Source organism: Phascolarctos cinereus, unplaced genomic scaffold, assembly GCF_003287225.1.
Source record: "Phascolarctos cinereus isolate Bilbo 61053 unplaced genomic scaffold, phaCin_HiC Scaffold_9;HRSCAF=440, whole genome shotgun sequence".
NCBI lineage: Eukaryota > Metazoa > Chordata > Mammalia > Diprotodontia > Phascolarctidae > Phascolarctos > Phascolarctos cinereus.
Genome location: NW_027556402.1, coordinates 230809449 through 230832328, shown reverse-complemented (window position 1 = coordinate 230832328; position 22880 = coordinate 230809449). Strand labels below are relative to the sequence as shown.

The following is a 22880-nucleotide window of genomic DNA, read 5'->3' as shown; positions in this document are numbered from 1 at the left end:
TGGAAATCAACGTGGAACTAGGCTAAAAAAAAAAGGGAAAAAAGTGACTACAGTGTCCATACCTGCTGCTCAGTTATTGTTCAATTGTTTCAGTCATGTCTGACTCTTTGTGACCCCATCTGGGGTTCCCTTAGCAAAGAAACTTGGAATGGTTTGCTATTTCCTTCCCTAGCTCATTTTACAGATGAGGAAATTGAGGCAAACAGGATTAAGTGACTTGCTTAGGATCCCACAGCTAGTAAGTGTCTGAGGCCAGATTTTGAATTCTAGAAGATGAGTCTTTCTGTGTCCAGGTATAGCACTCTATCCATTGTGCCATCTAGCTGACCGCCTACTGCTAGGTACATACCGCACCCCTCAAAATCATAGATAGACTGGAAAGTCCCACATACATCAACATTTTCAGAGTAGGACTTTTTTTGTGGTAGCAAAAAATGGAACACCAAGTAGATGTCCACAAATTGAGGAATACCTAAATAGTGATATATGAATGTAATGGAATATTGCAGCATCATAACAAATTAATGTGAAAAATCAAAGAGATTTCTGGAAGACTTGCAGTGCTGATGCAGAGTCTTAGCATAGTGCCTGGCAGACCAGACACTTAATAAATGTTTACTGTCTACCTGACCGAGGTAAGTAGAACCAAGAAAACAACATATATAATATAAATGGAAATTTTAGATTTAAAAAAAATGGAATGCTGTGAAATTATAATGTCAAAAAAACTTGGCACTGGAGAAGAACTGAGGGGATGGACTGTCCTTTTTTTGCAAAGGTTGGGTACTGTAGGTATGGAATATTTTACACACTATCAGACTCCGCTAATGGGCTGGTTTTTGCTGAACTGTTTTCTTCTCTTTTTTTTTTGTTACAAGGGACAACTTTCTGGGAAGGGAAAAGGGAAAAATATTGGGAAATTACAGTTTTATAAAAACAAGATATCAGAAAAAATTTGCAGAGAAAAAATGGAATTACCTCATTTTTAAAAGTGTGAATTCTTTGAAAGAATCAGGAACTTTTTGGTTTGTAGATAATCTTAAAAGGTGTAACATGAAATAAAGTACTCCATCATATTAAAATCCAAAGAGCATGAAAACATATTTCTGTTAATAAAACACAGCTAAAAACATGTAACTCTAAGAACAAGTTGACAGCAATACCCACTACACAATCATCATAAAAATTACATCCAAGCAGCAAATTCATTATTATAGTCTTATACAAGAAAAAGCAAAACTACATTTTAAGTGAGCCATATCTGGGACAAGAGACAAACAGATAGATGGGAGTACAGCTCGGATCAGAGATGGCAGTCACCAGAGCACAGGGACTTCAGTGTTATAAGACACTTGATCAAAGAAAAAAGGAAAGTTCTATTGGAGGAGCCTGGATTTTAATTATGAAAATTTATGCTGGAAAAAAGGCTTCAAAAACAGAAATCAACAAATGATTATGTGTGGCAGGTAACCATGCTATTTCTTCATATTTTTTCTAAAAATTATTTTGGGTCCTACTGGTGAGTAGGGTGTACTTTTTATTCTACCCTGAAGAGAAATGCATTTAAAATGTACTGTTTAAATACATTTTGATTTTAAAACATGTAAAAAACCTAAGTGATCTACTTAAGATCACAGAAGGAGTCTTCTGAAAATGGCTAGTATGACACTCAAACTGAAATTTGTAATGGACTGAAATGGAATAATAGGTAGTGATGAAGACAACTACAAATTATGGACAGCGGCAAAAAAACAAACAATTTCTCCTAAAAAAATAAAATAAAATGAAGTCACATTTAGAAGGACTATAAAATACTAATGAGAATTTTTAAAAATTTTGCTATAACTTTTGAAAATAGTTTGGATTCTTCCAATTCTTCCAAATGCTAAGGCTTCATCTTATAAGTCAAATTTCTCTTTTAGCTTAAGAGAAATTGGGTAACTTCAGGATATTTGGTTAATAATTTTATCTCTAATTATCTTTTTAAAAATTCCATTACAGTATGTTGAAAACTATTCACTGATTAAGTAGGTCAGACAAGTGATTTCTTCTACAATCCCACAAGAATAAAAAAAAGGACGAAATAAACTATTCCCGGTACTCTCAAAGGGCTATCCATTCCATAGTAGTTTTCAGCACAGTGGCACTGGCACTAAGCAAACCACGCAATCCTGACTTGATCTGTAAGATTGGTACTGTCTTACTAAACAAACATGCGATTACCTTAAAGTGAATAATCCCTCACTTAAAGTACATAAGCACTACTTGTGTTAGCAGAAATAAAAATCAGCCAAGTGTTTGCTGCGATGTATGTTTTAATTCAAAGTGAGTCTTGACAGTGATACACCAGAAATTCTTATTTTTGACACTCACCAAAATATAGTCACTTGAAAAACCCGCTTTTTGTGACAAAGTACAGAAGGCTTGGTCACATTGAAATCACTGAGAACTAGAGAGAAATACTATCGCAAACTCTAAGACACATTACAGCCATAAAAATTTTTTCCCAGTCCTTATTGTAATATTGCACAGTGCAACTGCTACATGACAAACTAGTGTAGCACAGAAATAAGAGCAAACCCAACCAACCAATGAGAGAGACAAAGGAAGAGGGGCAGAGGAGGGCTGGAAGGTGAGGCCAGAGGGAGAGAGACATGGAGGAGAGGGAGAGCGAGAGCGAGAGCGAGAGCGAGAGCGAGAGCGAGAGCGAGAGAGAGAGAGAGAGAGAGAGAGAGAGAGAGAGAGAGAGCGAGAGAGAGAGAGAGAGAGAGAGAGAGAGAGAGAGAGAGAGAGAGAGAGAGAGAGAGAGAGAGCGCCACAAGTCTACAAATTGTTACACAGGTAACAGTTAAAATTCAATACTCAAGTCTACATCATTGGGCTTATTCAAACAATATCTTCCTACACCTTGCAGTGTGATTTAACTTTGACATAACAAAAATCAAGTTAAAATTAGCAGTAGAAATTTAAAACATTAAAATCAAAAGATTTAGCTGATACAGTAGCATATCTGATTAAACACCCTGAAAGATAAAAATTGATCAGGCATTTTTATAAAAATAATTTGAAAATTAAATATAGTATGCAAATATGCAACTCTGTAGTCATGCAGTGTTTTATTTAAAAAGGCATTAAAACCAACAAAGAAAATATTTATAAATGGTTTAAAGAAGGGTAATATTTTTCCAGAAGTTTTCTTAAAAATCCATTTGCTTAATTTAGATGAAAGAATTGCCAAAGAAATTTGCATTAGTTCAAAATGCAAATGATTACAATGCATAAAGAGTAGCATATTTAACTGGGGGACATCTGTAACAAATTTCATTGTATTTTAAGACAACATTAAGGTTTTGAGTTCACTTGTCAATGTATCATCACAGCCTCACAACTTAAAACACAAGGAAATAAAATACATCAGAGCAATGAAAGTTGCATGGCCCCAAACAAAAAGAAAACAGTTACTGTTGGTGTCCCCAACACAACCATTGCCAGCAATGGATTTTGCGTCGAGAAAATCTGATTCCCAGGACCAAGTGGCAGAAATCAACAATCTGCTGGATTATATAAATAAAATAAGACTGTGACTGCACATGACAAGTTCATTTAGATATTTTCTTGACTCCATAAATTTATGCTTGTTTATATGTGTAAATCATATTTAAATTCATCTCAGGCTACTCACTTTTTGATGTCTATTTTATATACAATTAACTTTGTATAAAATGCATAGAGTTGGTTACTAAAAACACTGAAACTTGTGGGAAAAATTAAGCTCCTTCGTTTTCAGTGTATCTAAAAATGTACTGCTGGTATTATTTTGTGATCTAATACTGTTGTTTGTTTTTGTTTAAAAATCAATTTTAGGCACATTTATTTCACCTAGATATTCATTAAATAAAACACTGCTTGTGTTAATGGAGTAAAGAAAAATATATCCCTTATTAGCTTACTGACAACTCGGTAAGACAGCTGTACTAGTGGTATGAAATTCATTCATTTAAAGAAATGCTCAAATTTCAAAACATTTGGGGAGTTTAAAACTCAAATGCTTTGTTTGCACTGTTTATTCCAGTAAATGTTCTAAAGACTGTATTCCAGATTTTGTTTCTTAAAAAGAAAGTTAAGTCAAGCCTGCAAGATACAGCTTCCAAGTGTCTACGCAATGCCAGTATGAAAACGTAAAAATAATTAAGTTACATCGATATATCCCATTTATATGCAGCGATGAGTTCAAAAGTTAATGTTGATAAAATACTGATGCAAGTAACACACACCAAAATAACATAGGCAATCACCTTCCATCATTTACAATACAGTAGTTACAATGACACTCCAAACAAGAAAGCAAAGTATCAATCAAAATCCCCACTTCTATTTCATTCAATCAGACTTACACAGAAATTAGAAAGCTCAATAAGAACTAGTTAATCATCTAATTTCACAGCTATCTGAAGTGGCAATCATTATATAGCAGCTTATCTATGATACATTCAAGATAAATGATAAATCTTATTACTTGCCCATAAGCTAAAACACAGCCTCATTTTAATATCTTTCCCTAAATCCCATCTCTAAACTATGATATACTTGAGGTCTATGCAAAAAAGTAGCTACCTTTTTATAGGAAATGGATGATTAAGTCTTTGGTGCTGCAAAAGCAACTTCATTTAAACAGAACCACACACAATCACACACACACAATCACACACACAAGAAGAAAAAGAAACCCAAGACACACTTTGTGGGAAAAAAAAAAGCACGTAAAATTTCTTGTCCCTGACGGAATGTATTAAATAAGCACACACCACCAACAGGCTAAAACAAATACCATTGTGTAAAACGGTTAAAAGCTCTCACATGCATAAATGAAGGATTTCACACAAAGGACTCACATCTTTTCAAGCTTCAATAGTAAATATTCTGCTACTATTTATTAAATACTGCATGGTTTGCTCAAGCTAAGATGAAATCACATCATGAATCAACAAGCATTTTGCACTTCCTTTCCTTATCTCGTCCCACATTATGCCTCCTGCACCTCTAAACGTCCTAGGAAATCCACATAGACGGAACCCTTCCAAAATAAACTCCTTGGATTGTATTGCAGTTCCACTAAGCAGTATAAAATGCTGAGTTGTGAGAGTTTACTTATCATCTATCCATAAGATACTGAATCAACTTTTCATAAGCATTACTAACTGCTTGCTTTTCTTCAAACTAGATCATTTAAAAAAAATGAGACAGCAGAATTTGGCTATAGCAAAACATGCTGCCCTCTTGATAAGGAAAAAACACCCACTACCAAAAACTATACCACACAAAACCAAAAATGAACATCACTCTACCAAAAAAAATCAGCAGATCTGAATTTTAAGTGCTGCAGTCCTCAACATTTATATATATGTAGTAACATTAACAACCTCAAATATTTAAGGCACTATGTGTGGGAACAGTTTACAATGCAGCTGAGATTATTAGGACAACATTTAAGAGCAATGTCTAGGCAACATTTTGCCCATGCAAGACACATGCAAATGTGAGAACAATAGCTCGCCTTTTTTAGATAGGTGACCCAACGTTTAAATACCAAGACATAGATAATAACACAAACAGTTTACTTGTACACTGTACGTCTGACACATGTGCATCTGTTGCTCTAAATCTGTACACTGAATGGCTTCCCAAATGTAGACGTGTCTTGCACTAAGCAGAAGGCAATTTTATAAAAAATAATAGGAGCAAACCCGGACTTCGGCTCCCAAAAGTCACCTGTCTAAGTAACTGTATAAGAGAACATGACCAAAGACAAGTTATACCAAATGTGCAAAACACATTAAAAGTGAGTTTTTTTTAAAGCTCAAAGTTGTTTAAATTGCACCCAAGTCTACATGATTCAAAAAATAATTTTCTTGTGCCATGGCTAATATTTATTAAACACCATGTTTTTGTTTTTAATCCATTTGCATCACTGAATTTCCTCAATATACTGTATTTGAGTTCTCACATATATGGATATTGGCTAAGTTTTGTTGGACTCAACGGAAATCCAGTGTAAGTAGGCGATGCTGCAATGTAAGAATGTGGTGGGAAGATTGGTTTGTACTGAGTCTGATGAATGGTTGGGGAAGGTAGCAGACGGGGATTTATTCCCACTGGGACTTGGTGAACTATGCCATTGGGATGAGAAATACTGTAGGTTGGATGCTGTAATATGGGTCTTGAGGTACATGGAGAGGCCAAGAGGTGGGTGACTGGTGCAGCAGTAGCAAGGGGTGCAGCTGGCGGGTACGGAAGAAGAGCAGGCTGCCCTGCGCGAGGCGCGGTCCCAGCCAGAGGGGCACGCACCACTGTGTGGCTTGGGCTCCCCTGTGACAGGGCAAAGGGGTGACTGCTGACAGTAGCTGGGACATAAGCTTGCTGTCGCCGATGGCCGTAGTTTCCATTCCACTCCTGATGCCCAGATCCAAAGTGCTGAACCTGTCCATCAAGAAAAATGACTGATTGTTATACATAAGAATAAAATTAATTCTAGAAATGTGGCAAAATTAAGACATAAATTCATGGATGGGTAACACATATACTGCCTGGATAGATCACAATCCCTCTCCGCCTAAATAAGACAGTACTTGTCAGTTGAAGGGACCAAAATTTTAAAAAAGCATTCCCTGGTGGCTAATCCTGTGAGCTAATTACCTCTAAAGTTAATTAGGCTTGCAAGTTCTTGGATGCAAGACACACAGTCCATTACCAGGCCTATGAAGGAAGACTTTAGAACCTAGGAGAAGAGCCTGTGCTCCAATGGCATAGCCAGGATGAGGCACTGGAGTAGAACTGTAGTGTCCATATGCTAATCACTGATTAAGCAGGGACATAGGATTTAGAGCTCTAAGTGGACCTTAGGAGATGATCTAGTTCACTCTCCCTCATCATAAAAATGAAGAAAACTGAGGACTTTGAGGCCTGTAAGTCTCCCAACTGTAATGGTTGGGTGCTTTATAAATTCATGTTATCCAATCTCAACTGGACTCCCACTGCAACAAGGTAGTCTTCCCTTTCCTCCCTGATTCTTTATTTCACTTCCCAAAGAAGCTATGTGAAATCTTTTTAGCCTCATCCCTCTCAGCTGAGGGCCTTGAACCTTATCTTACTAAAAAAACCTGAGACCATTCCATTTGAACTCACTCTTTTTCCATTTTCCTCATCTCCCATTCTCTCCTCTTTTTCCCCAGTCTGTGACAAAGAGGTAGTCCTTTTCCTTGCCAAGGCCAACTCCTTATCTGTACACCAGCTCTCATCCCCTTCTGCCTTCTCCAAAAGACTGCATCCTCAATCACCTCAAATCTTTAGCCTCTTCCTTGCAACTGTTTCCTATCTTGTTTCAGACATGCTCAAATCCTCCCCAATTCACAATTCACAAAAAAATCTGTATCTATCCTTATCTCCTCAAGCCATCATCCTAAACCTCTCCTCCCTTTCTCAGCCAAACTCCTGCCCCCATTTCTTTCTCCTTCCCCTTACTCCTCAAAATTTAGTAATCTGGCTTCTCACCTGATCACTCAACCAAAATAGTTCAAAATAATTCTCTCCAAAGTGACTAATGATCTTACTGGTCTTTTCTTAGTCCTAATTCTTTTGAATGTATTTGCTCCATTTGAAATTGTGGAGCACTGCTTCCTCCTGAGCATTCCCTCCATCTGAGTCTTTAGGCACACTCCTCTCTCCTGGTTTCCCTCCTATCTGTCTGACCACCCCTCCTCTTCTTTGCCTGGCTCATCACCTATAACTACAGGTATTTCCTAAGTTTCTGTCCTAGACTCTCAGGTCCAAAAAGTTGGTAATTATCCTGGAGTCCTCACTCTCATTCACCCCATATATCTACCCAGTTGCATCTCTCACATCCAACTCCTTTCCCCCTACTCACACAGATATCACTTTACTTTAGGCCCTCACTACCTCTTGCCTAAATAATAATAAGTCTTCTCATTGGTATCCCCACCTCAAGTCTTTCCCCACTCCAGTCCATCCTCCACACTGTCACCAAAGTAATTTTCCTTAAGCACAGATCCAACCATGTTGTCACTTCCTCCTCCACCAATGCCCGTGGCTCCTTAATGCATCTAGACAATAAATTCACTATTTAGTACTTAAGAGTCCTATACAACATGGACCCAACCTCTCTCAACTTGCTAAATATTACTTCCCCTAACTCTGATCATCTCTGTCCCTTCCTGCCTGGAAGGGCTCTCCTACTTGCCTCCATTTCACAGAGCTCCTCTCTTCTTCCCTGATAGCTCAGGCACCATCATCTGCATGAAGCCTTTCTTGATCCTCCCAAGTGCTAGTCCTCTCCCTCCCACACTACGTTGGTCTTTAACAATTTTGTATATATTTATATTTATTCATTTTATACTTAGGCTATGGGAATGAGGTTTTTATGTAAACTTCTTGGCTTCCCTAAGAGCTCACTGATAATAGAGACTGTTTCATTCTTTGTCTTCTATCCCCACTGCCCAGAAAAATTCCTGACATACGGTAGGTGCTTAATATCTGGAGATGGAATGATTGTCAACTAAGTGTGACCAAAGTCACAAAGGTAGTAAGAAGAGCTGGGATTCTTTCCTAGGAGCTCACACTCCAAATCCAGTGGCCCTTCCATCAAACCACAAAGAAAAAAATATCCTGATTTATACATACATTTTGTTATTTTTTAAAAATGCTTAAACACTAGGACAAGTTAAACACAGTAATTAAGCACTAGAAGAATGACCTAACTACCAATAATGCAACCTAGAATAAGTGAATCAAAATACTGAGACCAAAGTGCTCAAAACAGAACAAGAGGGAATAAAATAACCTGACAATCTAAAGACCAGAACTTTTTTATAGAAGTATTCACAATCTGAAGATCCTTAATTTAATCTTCCAACTACTGTGCCTATCATACTTGAATTAAGATAAGGAAAAGGGTGAGAAAAAAAATCTATCAATGCATTATACATTTCTAGGGCCTCTTTACAAAGTAAAACACAGCTGATGAATTACAAAACCAGTAACAACAAAAGAGTTCATGAATAAACACACCTGACCGAAATTCAAATGTTGCTGCTGGGATGCTGTTGTCAGTTTTTGCTGACGGTTACTCATAGTAGAGGGCTGGTTTAATCTTCCAGGAGCAGATCGACCTTTTCCTAGTGGCTGACATGTGGAATCTGGCAATAAAGAAAATAGTACAGAGTTGGTACATTTCCTTCTCTAAGAAAAATCTGAACAGCCTTTAGATTTCTTGACATTCTGCATAGTTGCCCCAAATCTTAAAATTAAGAAAGAAGAAGGCTTTTATGGGCATACTTTTCCAGACCTTACAATGGCATAGGAAACTAGTGGAAAGAAATCTACATCAGCAACAAGACACTTGTTTCAGAAAAAAAAGTTTAGTCCTTTCGAAAAGGACAAGGAGAAGGGCCAGGGAGAGAGAAGAGCCTGTTTTACCTGTATTTGCCATACGCTCCTCTGAATCCAGGCCATTTTCCATTCTCCCTGGAGGTCCCACCACGGCACACACAGCTGGTTTGGCTTCTGGGTCAACAGCTGCTACTGACTCTGTAATTTGAGGGGAGTCTTCTACAAAGCTGCTGTCTCCAAATGGGCTGTCATGTCCTGAAGAGTCTGAGGTTGGGGAGCCATCCACTGTATCACAGCCACTCTCCTGTTCATCATCTGACATACTAAAACAAAAGGCATTTTTATGAAAATACTTTCTCTACTATTGGTAATAAGTAAGCCTACGTGAAATCTAGGCACCAATCAGAACACTGAATCCCAAACATGTTATTCAGGATATGATACAGATTTTCATGCCTATCATGTACTCAATTTCTTTACATTATTTCTATAGTAGATCCTTATCAAACAGTTGAATCAACTGAATGTCTAATTCTCTACATTCTTTCTCCCTTAAAAAGATTACCATCCTCAAATCTCTGCCTTTCCATAACATCCAGACGATTTCATGGGCTATGTGAGCTATGCCTTCAAGGGTACCAATAGATATTATGGGAAGAAAGACAACTAATGAGTTAAAATTAGAATGGAATTTTTTAGAATCAGCTGTAACCTAAATAATCACATCCATAGATACTGTTTCATCTGGCCCGGATGGTTTCTCCCTCTTCTGAACCCCTACAGTACTTATTGTATGTACCAATTATTATATTACATCATTATATTACCAATGACTATGCAAGTCACACATGGCAGTACACATAACTTTATATGTATACTCCTTGTGTCCCTATATGGATTATAATCTATTTTATTTTATTTTTGATGAGGCAGTTGGGGTTAAGTGACTTGCCCGGGGTCACACAGCTAGTAAGTGTCAAGTGTCTGGTCTGAGACCAGATTTGAACTCAGGTCCTCCTCAGTCCAAGGCCTGAGTTCTATTCACTGCACCACCTAGCTGCCCCGATAATAATCTATTTTAAAGTGAGGAACCCTTTATCCATCTTTGTAACTATTAACAACTACTAACAGTGCCTTGTACATAGAGTGGTATGCACTTAATAAATATATCTGCTAATTGGGTACTGAGAAAAAACAACAGATAAATACATAAAAATAAGGTTGAAATCTGAATTTAACTTTCAGCTGCCACTAAAAAATTCATTTTTTAGTTTCAAGCTAAAGTCAATTTATTTCACTTAAGTTTCTGAATAATTTTCAGTTAGCTAGATATGCTGGTAAGAAGAGGCCCACTCATGCTAGCTACAATATGCAGTCTTTGTTGAATGAATGAAGCATTAAAAATATACCTCTGTTCAAAAGGCCTGAGCAAAAGAATATTCACTGAGCAATGCCAATCAATCACCACTTCTAGGAAATAAAGTAATTTAAAGCCTCTCCCATGAGACAACAGGGCAATTAATATCTTTAGCTTACAAAGAAGGCACTTTTTTCTTTTTCAGTTTCATCATATACAGTTCGGCATATATTTTATTTTTAAGATAAAGTGGCACATGAAATAAAACTTGCTAGTCGGGCTTTCCTACGCTCTCAAAAATCATGTGGCATTTAACAGAACTTTACTTCTCACTCTTCTAAAACAATTTAGGAAATTCCCACCACTAAGTGGGTTTTTTAAAAACGTCATCTAATCCAGTTTATTTGAGAGAAGTTGTCAGTACAGTAACAGAAAGCCAGCTTGCTGCAGAATCCTTTCCCATCCATGGTCCACCACGAGGGCTCATTCATAGACCCACCGTCCCTTGCATTTCCCAAGTCTCAGGATTTTTACTTTAATTTATTTTTAAGGGGCATGACCTAGGTGTGGCCCTTCTGCTGAGTTTTCTTTACCTGTTAGGTCTCTTGCCAGGAGATGGACTGGACTGGTCAGAGGAACTGGTGCTTAAGGTGCTATCAGGGCTGCTTAATGAACACATGCGATCAATATTCAAAGTGCTCTGACAAGCTTCACAATCTAAACTACCTTTACAGCTGAAACAGAGGAGAGAACATAGGTCACAGAGGCTGAAAGTTAACACTCTTTATTCCCATTACACAGCTGGAAATATAGGCAGCCACCCAAGCAAAGTGATCTTTGAAGGACCTAGAAACTCTGCATTCATTCTATTAAATGCTATCTACTGTCTTTCCATTTTTGAGGACCCAGTCCTTTCATGTGAAGAATTTCTAACATTATTAAAACAGCAGAGAGGCATTATGGCATAGTGGACAGAGAACTGGCCTCAGAGTCATGAAGACTTGAGTTCAAGTTCTGCTAGTAACACATGCTAGCTGTGTGATCCTGGGCAAGTCACATCCTCATAGTGCCCCAGGATACTCCCTAACTAGAAACTGCAGCAAAGTTGTTGACGGGCACTGATAGAAGTAGTTTCCTCACTAGGATCTCTTCATCAAGAAAATCACAGGCCTACACCTTCATTAAAGAAGCAAGGAATTTCAAGGGAACAGAATAACTTTACAATTAACTTTTTCATTAGTTCTAAAATAATGAAATCTGAATGACGGTTTTCTGTATCTACCCCAAAGAGCTCGACAGACAAGGAATGCCCTGCCCCAGTCTAGAGGGCGCCATTCTCCTTAAGGGACATCCTGAAGAACAACAATAATAATCCTCCTTTCAGGACACTTACTTTCTAACCGAATGACTTTGTGCTGCATCCTCCTCATCAGTGTCACTACTAATAGTGATCACGCTCACTACAGGGCTTGGGGTGTCAGTAATGAGGACAGCGTCCCGCTGCTTGTCAGAAGTTGACGAATCAGGGTCCTCCCTCAGTGATGCTTTGCAACCATTTCTTTCTTCTGAGTTATGATTGTCCTGTGTTTCTGTGCAACTTACTCGCTCAACTGCTTTCATATTTATTATCTTTGGAGAAATAAATGCTGAATTGGGAATATTGGTATTCTGCAAAGAATTACTCCTGTAAAAAAATTAATCATTCATTTCTATAGAGACTCATTTAAAAGACACTTGTAAGATATCTTAATAAACAAAATATAAGATCATGCATGATATACATTCACATACAGAACTTAAGTCTTCACACAAATATAAAACATAATCATTATTAGCATAATTACCATTAACATGGTAAAATACACTCATGCCCAAATCAAAAGGCCATTTTTTGTAGATACATTTTAATGCTCTAAGTTACCAATGTCATAGGCAAATAATAGATCAAAAGTGCAATAAAAGCCATCTTACCAAGTGAAAGCATTTATTTCCTCTCTTCCTGGCTCCCATTCCATTAGTTTTACCAAAATACCTCTGAGAAATTAAGAAGGGAGCTAGCTTAGTGTTTGTTTTTAAACAAACGAGATTATTTCTAATACAACACAAGTGGCCCTTTTGTGCACATGCAAAAATTTATTCCCCAAATGATTAAACCACCTACCCAACAATGCTAAATACCAACCTGTTCTGACAGAGTTTATTTTTCTTGGTAGAAGCAGGCTGAGGCCAGACAACATGTGCGATGCCCACACTGATTGGCTGAGGGGCCGAAAGAGTTATCTGATTGGCTAAAAGTGGTTGAGGGATCACTGAATTATAATGATTGCTGTGTGAAATCATTTTCCTGGGGAGAAATTTTAGAAATGTTTAATAATTTCTGAAGGAAAATCAATTTTGAAAGTTTTGCAAAAATCTATCCTTTTTAACTTACCCCCAGTCTCCAAGTCTTTGTGGACCTGCCACAGTCTCAGAAGTCAGTGCTACAGTAGAAGGGCCTACATGTGTTACTTGCTGCCAGGGGGGTACCAAGATCTGTTGAGTTCGATTAGACCAAGTCTGCTGAATAAATAACCACTCATGAAGCAAAGAGTAATCCTTTACACAAACTTAAAACCTTAAGAAAAAACTAGTAACCTACAAATGCTGAAATCTAATCATTTACAGAAGCATTCAATCACCATAAACACTAGTTTCCACAAGTTTTCACAGCCATAGGGCTGGTCTAGTAGGTGGAGATTCATAAGGAAAGGAAAGGAAATAAGTTTCAAATGCTAAATTGACCAACCTGAGAAAGAACACCTGGCCGGATCTGTAATGGCTGAATGGGTGGGGCCTGAGTTACCAGTGGAACTGCATTATCTACCCTTAATGAATAACTGCCAGCTTTAGTAGGGTTTGTAGGAATACCTATGAAAGAGAAAATCTGCATAAGAACTTATGCTCATAAGAACTACAATGAAGAAAAATGAAAGCATTTTAAATTCAACTGGATGGGATTAATAACCCTCATGCTAAGTTCTCTGCACACAAGCTTTTCATACCATTGACAAATGCAATTTGTTAGAAAAGAGGTGTCCACTTATTCAAGCACTTGATTACCAATTTCTTTTTCAAACTGATTTTCTCTATTGTTAAAAATACATATTGCAAAAAAAGAATTTCATTTTCAGCCCTCAAAAGTTTATCATTTCCATTAAAAGTTAGCTATTAAAGCTGTTGCTTTTTTTTTTTAAGACCCTTAAGAAGGATCCTAGCATGTTTGGGTAGATCTTCTCTGGTTCTGAAGAAAACATGGACAAGAATCATACAGGATGAAAATAATGTTTACAATCTCCATTAGCAGAGGGAGTACCCACACCAGTTAAGATCATGGAACTATTAAAATATTGAAGCATTACAGCTTAGTTTTGCTTCCCACATTCTTCTGGCTACTATGTGAATGAAAGATTTTCCTAATTGCCTCAATGACCCAACACCAAAGATTCTTTTTCAAAAACTGATGATACATTTAGTTACATTTTCTTACTATTTTACCCTTAAAATTGTGACATCAAGATCTTCTTGGTAATGTCTTATATAAGCATTCCTGTTTGTTTGGCTTTTTTTTTTCATTTAATGTAATGTAAACAGAAAAGCATTTGGAAAAAGTGGGATATATGTGGTATATCAGAATACTCAAAGGATCCTATCTGATTGTGTGCCTACCCCTATTTTCTGCTTCCTTCTGAAAAAGATCTCTAACAGAAATTCCCTTCAAGACATCTGAAAAATGGCAGGAAAACAAGAAATTACTTTTTCTACTTTTTCTCACATAAAAGTGGGATTGTAGCCAATATGCCCTAATCCTAAGAAAAAAGAAGAAACACTGAGAGGCCAGTGATTAAAGTGTCACCTCTTCTCTAATCAAAATGTAAATGAGGTGGCTAGGTTACTAGCAAGCTAGAGTACAAAGTAAAGCTAGTTTAAAACAAAAAGTATATAAAACATCAACAGATAATATCTCACACAGAGTAATGAAAAGGAATTTTCTCTTAAGACACAAAAACGAATTTCCTCAGCGAATAGGTGCATGCATGATACTGAAGAATCAAAGATCCAAGTAAAGACACTAAAATTAATCCACAAAACATTGTTAATGTCTTAAACACAGCAAATCATTTTGTAAACATTAAGCATCAAAACAATTTTATGTGACAAATAAGTAACATGATCTCCAATTTACAGCTATGAGACCTTCAGTTACATTTCCTGAGATTTCACAAGACAATAAGCTAAAATAAACACTTCTCTAGACCTCCAGTCGTCCATCACATAAGTTACTTTCCACATGGACTAGCAAGCACATTTCAAATACAACCAATCCCTGGAAGCAATCATGTGATTTTCTGGACAGTCTAGACAGCCAAAATGTGTTTTCCTTTTCTGTTAAAGTGTAATCTTGATAATTGTATTGCACAGAGAAATCATAAATGGTTATCCCAAGAAGCACATTAACATCATGTGTTCCCTTGTGTATTTTCTTCACATAGTCCTATGTTCTATGGCTTGAGAATATTTTGCCTCTATAACTACTAAAGATTCTGTAAGTATGTCATAAGTAGATGCGAATTATTTCAAGAAAAATCTATAGATTTTTACTGATCTTCTTACCCCTTCCAAAAAGCATGTCTTGATCAGCAAATTCTCCAAGAAAGGGAATATAAGCACACCCAGGCACTGAAGGTACATTGCAGCAATGAATAATCTCTTCAGAGAAAAAAGCAGAATTCACTTTGATAAGAGTAATAGGGCAGAGCCAAAATTATTCTCAAACCCACCACACCAAAATCACCAAACACTAAACTTCTTTCCAAAATCCATTACCCACAAAAGTCTTCCTTTGTCAAGGCCACTATGAAGTCTGACCTTCTAACAATGGGCAAGATTTTAATTTACTACAAATCTAGGTTAACTAAAATCCTTACTACTAGTCAATTAGATTTGCTTTAATAAATACTTAGGAAGTATAATCATCGCTATGATAAAAGAAAGAGAACTTTGCTGTATTGCATTTAAATATCTCATACTTTTCATAAACAACTGCAAACATTTGTACAAAGAACATGCCCTGAATTCAGGCAGACTGGTGAGAAAGATGCTAAAAGCCATTTCTCACTAAGTAATAAGAACATATTCCTCAGTCTCATATCTAACTTTTTTTTGCTTTTTTTATTACTGAAACTTAAATACATAATAAGAAAAAGAAACCTATTATAAACTAAAATATTGAAACTTAAACACAAAATAAGAAAAGAAAAAAGCATGTCATGTGCACATCAGAACATAAGAGAGGATTCAAAATATATAGCAACAAATTTCCATTTCAAGAAAGCCTATATAATAAATATTACACATTGTGTTGAGAGCTGTCCATCTTCTTTTTTGCTCCCTTGTTAGTTTTCTTTTGTTCTCTGCTGTGTACTTTTTACTTTGTTCTTCTCCCTCCCTTCCTCTCCCACCCAGAAGGCTACAATTAAGCACATATATTTATATAGATATAAACACACACACACACACACACACACACACACACACATATACATATATAGACATATCCTTTCTCTAACAAATTCTACTTCTGATCTTTTGTTTTTATATTTGTGTGTATCTCTTATCTCCTATTCCTCCTAACTCCTCTACTTTACTTCTCCCCAATACCTTTCCCTCCTTTTACTTAACCTATACCCCTCCTTTAACCTATTCTCTCACCCTCCCCTCTAGAGACCCCTCCTTTATCCTCTCTCCTCTCCCTATCCCCTTAGCATTCCCTTAGCATTTTATTTCTGAATTTATAAGAATTTTATGCTCTTCTAGATATATGGGTATTGTTCCCTCTTGAACCCATTCCCAATGAGGGTAGGGTTCCATAACTAACAGCCCTCTTCCCTCATCTAATTCCTCTGTGTTGGTTCTTCTTCTCACACATCATTTATATAATAATTATTCTTTTTAGCTATTCCTAAATGGTTTAACTTTTTAAAATCCTATCACACTCAGATCTGCCCTAATCTTTCTTACAATGTACCCAATTACTAATAACCATCTCAGACATGTGTTTTACATTTTACATACATAAAAGATTATCAGTCTGTCCTTCTTGAGTCCCTTGTAATTGGTCTTTGGTATGTACCTTATATTTCTCTTTGCTGTTGCATGTGAAATCTTCTATTAAGTTCAGGTTTTTATTGTTGTTGTTCTTTTGTTTTTGTTTTTTTTAACAAAGTCCTGAAAGTCTGACAGTTCATTAAATATCCACTTTTTTTAAAATTCAGGATTATGCTTAGCATGGCTGGGTATATTTTCAGCCAGAACCCCAGTTCTTTTGCTCTTTGATATAGTGTTCCAAGATGTGTGTTCTTTTAGAGTCACCATTGCAAGGCGTGATTCTAATTGTGGTACTGCCATATTTAAAATTGCTTTTTTTTCCTTGTTGCTTGTAATATTTTATCCTTGAGTTGGGGGTTTCGGAATATGGCTATAATATTCCTATCTTTTTCAGGTGGTGATCAGTGGATTTTTTCTATTTCTACTTTCCCCTCTTGTTACGATGCTTCAGGACAATTTAATTATTTCTTGTATTATTGTATTAAGATTCTTTTTTTGATCATAGCTTTCAGGTAATCCGATTATTTTTACGTTTTCTCTTCTTCACCTGTTCTCCAGATCAGCTGTTTTTGTTAATAAGATGTTGCACGTTATCTTCTATTTTTTCACTCTTTATATTTTGTATTATTATTTCTTGATCTCCTATAACTTCACTGGCCTCCCCTTGCTCAATTCTGATTTTCAAGGAGTCATTTTCTTCCTTAAGATTCTGGATCTCCTTCCCTAATTGGCTGACTTTCTTTTCATAATCTTCTTGTTTTTCTTGGAGTGTTTTTTTTTAAGTTTTTCCTCAATCTCTATCATTTGATTTTTAAAGTCTTTTTTAAGTTCTTCTATGAATTCTTTTTGAGCAGGTAACCATTTGACGTTACTCTTTGGGGCAGAAGAGGGTTTCTCTGCTTCAGTATCCTCCTCTGAAGATAAACCCCAGTGTTCTCTACTCCCATAGTAACTTACAGTTGGATTCTTTCTCCTTTGCTTGTACTTTTTTTTTTATTTGCAGTAGCTTAGTTTTTATAATCACCTCTAGTCCTGGGGTATGGTGGATGGTGCCTCTGGCCTCAGATCCTCCCTCAGTTCTCCCCTTAGAGGCAAAATCTCCAAACTCCTGTAAGTGCCCACAGTGAGCAGGGTCCCACCCCACTGCTTCTGCACTCATCTGAAGTGTGCTGGTTTCCTTCTTGCTCCTGCCATGTTTCTGCAGCACTAGCTGAGTCTGGCATTCCTTGTCGACAGAAGTTCCCTTGATCTTCCCCAGCTCAGACACCCCTTACGGTCCAGGGGGAAAAGTCCCTGTGGCCAGAGGCAGCCTTCCAACCCAGCTAACCACAGGACTTGCTACCACTTGTTGTTTAGGCAGATCTAGGACCTAGCCTGGAGGGCTTTACTCTTCACAGAGACTACACCTCTTCCTGGGATTTTTCTTCAGATCTCTGATTGTCCCAAGAGGGTCCCTACTCTTCTCCTAGTCTTATTTCTTTTTACTGCTCAATATTCACCCTGAGGCATTATTTCATCTCTTTTGTGGGGGAAAATCTTGAGAGCTTGGAATTTTCTGACCTACTCCACCATCTTTGCAGAATCTTCTCTTCATATCTACCTTAATATTCAATATTGAAGAATCAATGCTGTCATTAACTAAAGATCTCATTATCTGTTGTTCATCAAAACCTAACCAACTTCCACACTTTCCTATTTCTGTTGAGGGACTCCCAATCTTCTAGTCACTTAGATTCTTAACCTTGGAGTCATCCCCGACTTTTCACTAACTCCATGTCTTGTCAAATGCCAAGTTTTCTCAATTCTTCTTCTATAACATTCTCTTGCAAGTGTCTCTTTCTCTCCCCCCACAGAGCTCTCTAGCATATACTACTGCTAGACTTGTAACTGAACTTCCTGCTAGAGTTTACTCACAGATCTTGAGCTCGTTTTAGTTCCTTAACTTTTATTTTTTTCATTTAACAATTTTTTTCTCCTTTCCACCCCACCCCCTTAAAGAAAAAAGACTTTGTAACACATATGCAGAACCAATCAAAACAAATTCGTACTCGGTTATGTCCAAACATTTCAATTTCATTCTGCTTTGAGAGACTTTAACCTCTCTGTATTAAAAAGCAACTAGAATGTTTCACGATCAGCAGGGTTGGTCACTATATTGATAAGGGTTCTCAAGTTTTTCCAAGTTGTCATTACAATGTTTTTGTTGTTACTATATAAACTGTTTTCCTGGTTTTGCTCACTTTACTATGTATTAGTTGATACAAGTCTTCTCAGGTTTCTTTCACAATTTCTTTCAACACCATTCATACACCATGACTTGCTCAAGTTATTTCTCAAATCAATAGGCACCCCCCTTCCTGACTTGGTTTCTAGTTCTTTGCCACTACAAAAAAAAGGAGGCTATACATATTTTTGTACACATGGCTCCTTTTCCTCTTTCTTTCATGTATAGGTCTAGTAGTGCTACTGCTAGGTCAAAGGATATGCACACTTGAGTAACTCTGAGCATGATTCCACATTGCTTTCTAGAACAGCTGGACCAATTCACATCTACCACCATGCATCAACAAGCCTGTTTTCCAGCTGCCCCAATGTTATCTGTCATTTCCCCTTTCTGTCAACGTTGTCCATTTGATAGGTGTGACATACAACATCAGAGTTGCTTTAATTTGCATTTATCTAATTATCAGTGATTTAGAATTTCTTTTCACATAGCTGTTGACAGCTTCAAGATGATACAAAAGAGGCCCAGGTCAGTTAAGTGAGTTGCCTGAGGCCACAGGACCGTATATTTGGAGCTGGAAGCCATCTCAGAAGCCACCAAATCCAATCTTCTTCTTTTACAGATTAAGAAAATTATGGAGGAGAGGTTCCATGTCCTGCCCAGGGTCCTCCAGGTATTGTCAGAGGGGCCAGTTGAACTCAAGTTCTGACCCCACAGTTATTTCTCCTTCCATTTGATCTCATTTCCTTCTCTACCTTCTCCACCCCAACCTCCATTCCAGCAGCTAAACTGGTATTCTGAAAACCCAGGCCTGACCTTGTCACCTCTGCTTGGCTCCCTGTGGCCTCTAAGAACAATACACAGTCTTCTGCTTGTCATTTAGAACCCCTCAGAGGTTCCCAAACCTTCATTTAGAACACTTCAGAGGTTCCCAAACCTACCTGGCCTTCCATCCCCTTTTTTAAAAAAAATGACAACCCCCTGAAAATCTACTTTCTTTAAACCCCCTTTTTTAAAAAAAATTTGCATCATTTCAAAAAAATGTAACTTTTTACAAAAGATGCATCTTAAATTTAATAATTTATTGTAAATTTGTTTTTTTTCCTGAATTGAAATTTTGATGCACTTGTATGGTATATTATAAACAAGTCATTACAATGACTTCCCAAGAATGCACGACATGCTCGCCTACCAACACTTGCTTGTTAAGATCTATAGTGGACTTGACCACTGATTGGTTTTAACTTGCATTTTGTGTGTTTATCTGGAAAATAATGTAATCATGACTTTAACTCTGTGACACAACAGATGAAATACGTATGAGTGCTCTTTCAAATTTTTTGTCTCTTCTCTTCTTTCCTTATGCTTCCACCACCCCTCATTTATATTCAATGACCCTCAACTGCACCCGGGCCACTACTGCCTCCCTGGATCATTCCAGCACCCCCCAGGGGGTGGCCACTTTGGGAACCTCTGCTAGAAGCTCTGCAGACTTATCTTCCCCTTATTCCCTCTACTTGGAGCTAAACTGGCCTCCTTACTGCTCTCTGGACATGATACTGTCTCTCTTCTCCCTCTACACCTTCAAACAGATTGCTCACCTGGACGCTTGTCCTTCCCATATCCAACACCACTCCCCTTTTGGAAACCCTGAATCACCTGAGAGCTGACCTCAGGAGCCCCTACCTCAGAGAGGCCCTTTCCTGGTTCTCCTGATTGCTACAACTCCCCCAGACTTAAAATTACTCTGTACTTAGTGTGTACACTTAGTGTGTGTGAGCCTGATGCTTCTTCCTCGTAAAACAGCAGCTCTTTGATGGCAAGGGCTATTTTGTTTCTGAGTGCCTGGCACATAGTAGGCATTTGCTAAATACTTGTTGAACTGAATTGCCTTGACTATGCTATGGAGTAAAAGAATAATTCAGGTTCAAGGGGAATGGAGAATTCAGAAAATAGCCCAAAGAACAAATTCAGAATTACCTTCCAACCATGCTATATTTATATGTGTATGTAACCAAATTATTTACATTTTGTTTCCTCCATTAGTGTATACACTCCTGGTGAGGGCAGGGACTTTTTTTTTCCTTTCTGTATCCTCAGCACTTAGCACAAGGCTTGGCAGCTAGTAAACACTGAATAAATGTTTGTTGAGGGACTGTAATTGTGACCTAACTACTCCTGGTTTTTTTGGTGGTCAATCTCAAATGTTTACACCACTTACCCTAAAAGGAGAAAGCCATTTCTATCTAATGATAATCACATGTAGCATTTATATAGCACCTTAAAATTAGCAAAACTTTACATATATTATGAAGTTCTAGATAGTCTAATAATGCTGGCTATAATTATCTATCCCTACAATGCCAGTGGGTTCAGAAGACTTCATTGACCCTTGTGTTAGAAAAGAATATATTAATCCAGATGTCCTTACAAGCCTTTTCCCCTTACAACCTCTGTCTGTTCTTTAAAGTAAACCCAGAGATTAAGTTTTGTCATCCACTCTAATTCAAAAGAGTAGTTGTGCACCATTCAACCTATGAACAGTCTGATTAAAATCAGGTAAAATCCCTGCCCTTCCTCTGTCACCCACATTAAGCAATGGTGACCTACCTTTTATCACTTATAAACCATTTTAAAAATTAAAGAGTACTTTGCCAGACATGTTAAAAGAAATCTGTATTATATATAACCTCTGGAGTTATAAGATAGTATTGATATAGTCTCTAAATTCCTCAAGTTTCCAAGAAAAAAATCCAAATAATTATTTTGCTCCGATTTTTGTTAATTTTTTTTTTATCAAAACATTAGAATCAAGGGCACAGATACTGTAATATCATAATAAACACCTTTACAACAAAAAACTAACCCACTTCTTGACTGAAAATAATTAAAAATGGGAAATGCTTTTCCACAAAAACACTGACATACATGAGTTTTGTGCCTTTTGGTGATAACTCAAGAAAACAATTGCATATGCTAAGGACCACACCATTCAAAGATGTTTTAAGCTAGATTATGTACAAGTGTTTCATAGGCAAGAGGCAGCAAGGCCCCCAGGACAGCAAGCTGGACTCAGAGCCAAGAAGATCCAGCTTGAAGTACCACTTCAGATGCCTACTGGCTGCATGACTGGACCCTGAGTAAGTCACTTGACTTCTCAGCAAGCTCGCTATTTAACTCTCTAGTCTACAAGGCACAGATGAGGGACCAACCTAGGAGTTCCCTCAACTGGAATTCCAATCCTCCTATAAATAGAATCAAAATTCCCATCCTTATGCCTCTCTCTAGAATCACAGACTTCTACAACTAGGATCTTGGCAATTATCCAGGCAGGCCAACTTGCTAATTTTAGACAGGTGTTCTTTTGGAGCAAAACTAAGACCCAAACCCGAGCCTCCTAACTCTTGGTTCGGTGCTCTTTTCTCTATAGCACACTGCTTCAGAACCATACACTAAATAACTGGAGCTTCCATATTACTTTAAAATATAATAAAATAGCCTGAAAGAATACTACCAAAAGAGGAGGACCTAAGAACAACAGAGACTCATTCTGGGTCCCCCTTTTCATATAGTCTTCAAGTTTTCTGCTGCCACCACTGAACACTTTAAAGAGATCCACAGTTTTGGGGTTGGGATGTGGTTTGTAACCCACTCAGAACTCCACTATACCTCCAGAGGACTCGAAGACACAATGCTAACTCTAAGAAACAATCTAAACCAAAAGACTGCCATCAAACAGAGAAGCAAATCTCG

The 22880-nt window shown here is 37.4% G+C and overlaps 1 protein-coding gene across 10 annotated transcripts in view; it reads right to left on the bottom strand.

Moving 5' to 3' along the window:
• Positions 1-2297: 2297 nt before the first annotated feature.
• HIPK3 (homeodomain interacting protein kinase 3) overlaps positions 2298-22880 on the bottom strand; it is a 92809-nt gene continuing 72226 nt past the window's right edge. For 4 of the 10 annotated variants that reach the window (XM_020963869.2, XM_020963872.2, XM_020963871.2 and 1 more), the window contains exons 9-18: positions 15410-15505; positions 13545-13666; positions 13191-13318; positions 12942-13103; positions 12731-12793; positions 12153-12443; positions 11353-11493; positions 9490-9725; positions 9082-9209; positions 2298-6477 (exon numbers count right to left, since the gene is read on the bottom strand). In XM_020963869.2, the coding sequence (XP_020819528.1) occupies positions 6001-6477; positions 9082-9209; positions 9490-9725; positions 11353-11493; positions 12153-12443; positions 12731-12793; positions 12942-13103; positions 13191-13318; positions 13545-13666; positions 15410-15505 (1844 nt within the window). In that variant the 3' untranslated portion in view covers positions 2298-6000. The remainder of the gene's footprint in view (positions 6478-9081; positions 9210-9489; positions 9726-11352; positions 11494-12152; positions 12444-12730; positions 12794-12941; positions 13104-13190; positions 13319-13544; positions 13667-15409; positions 15506-22880) is intronic. The other 6 variants (XM_020963873.2, XM_020963875.2, XM_020963876.2 and 3 more) reach the window with 6 other exon arrangements.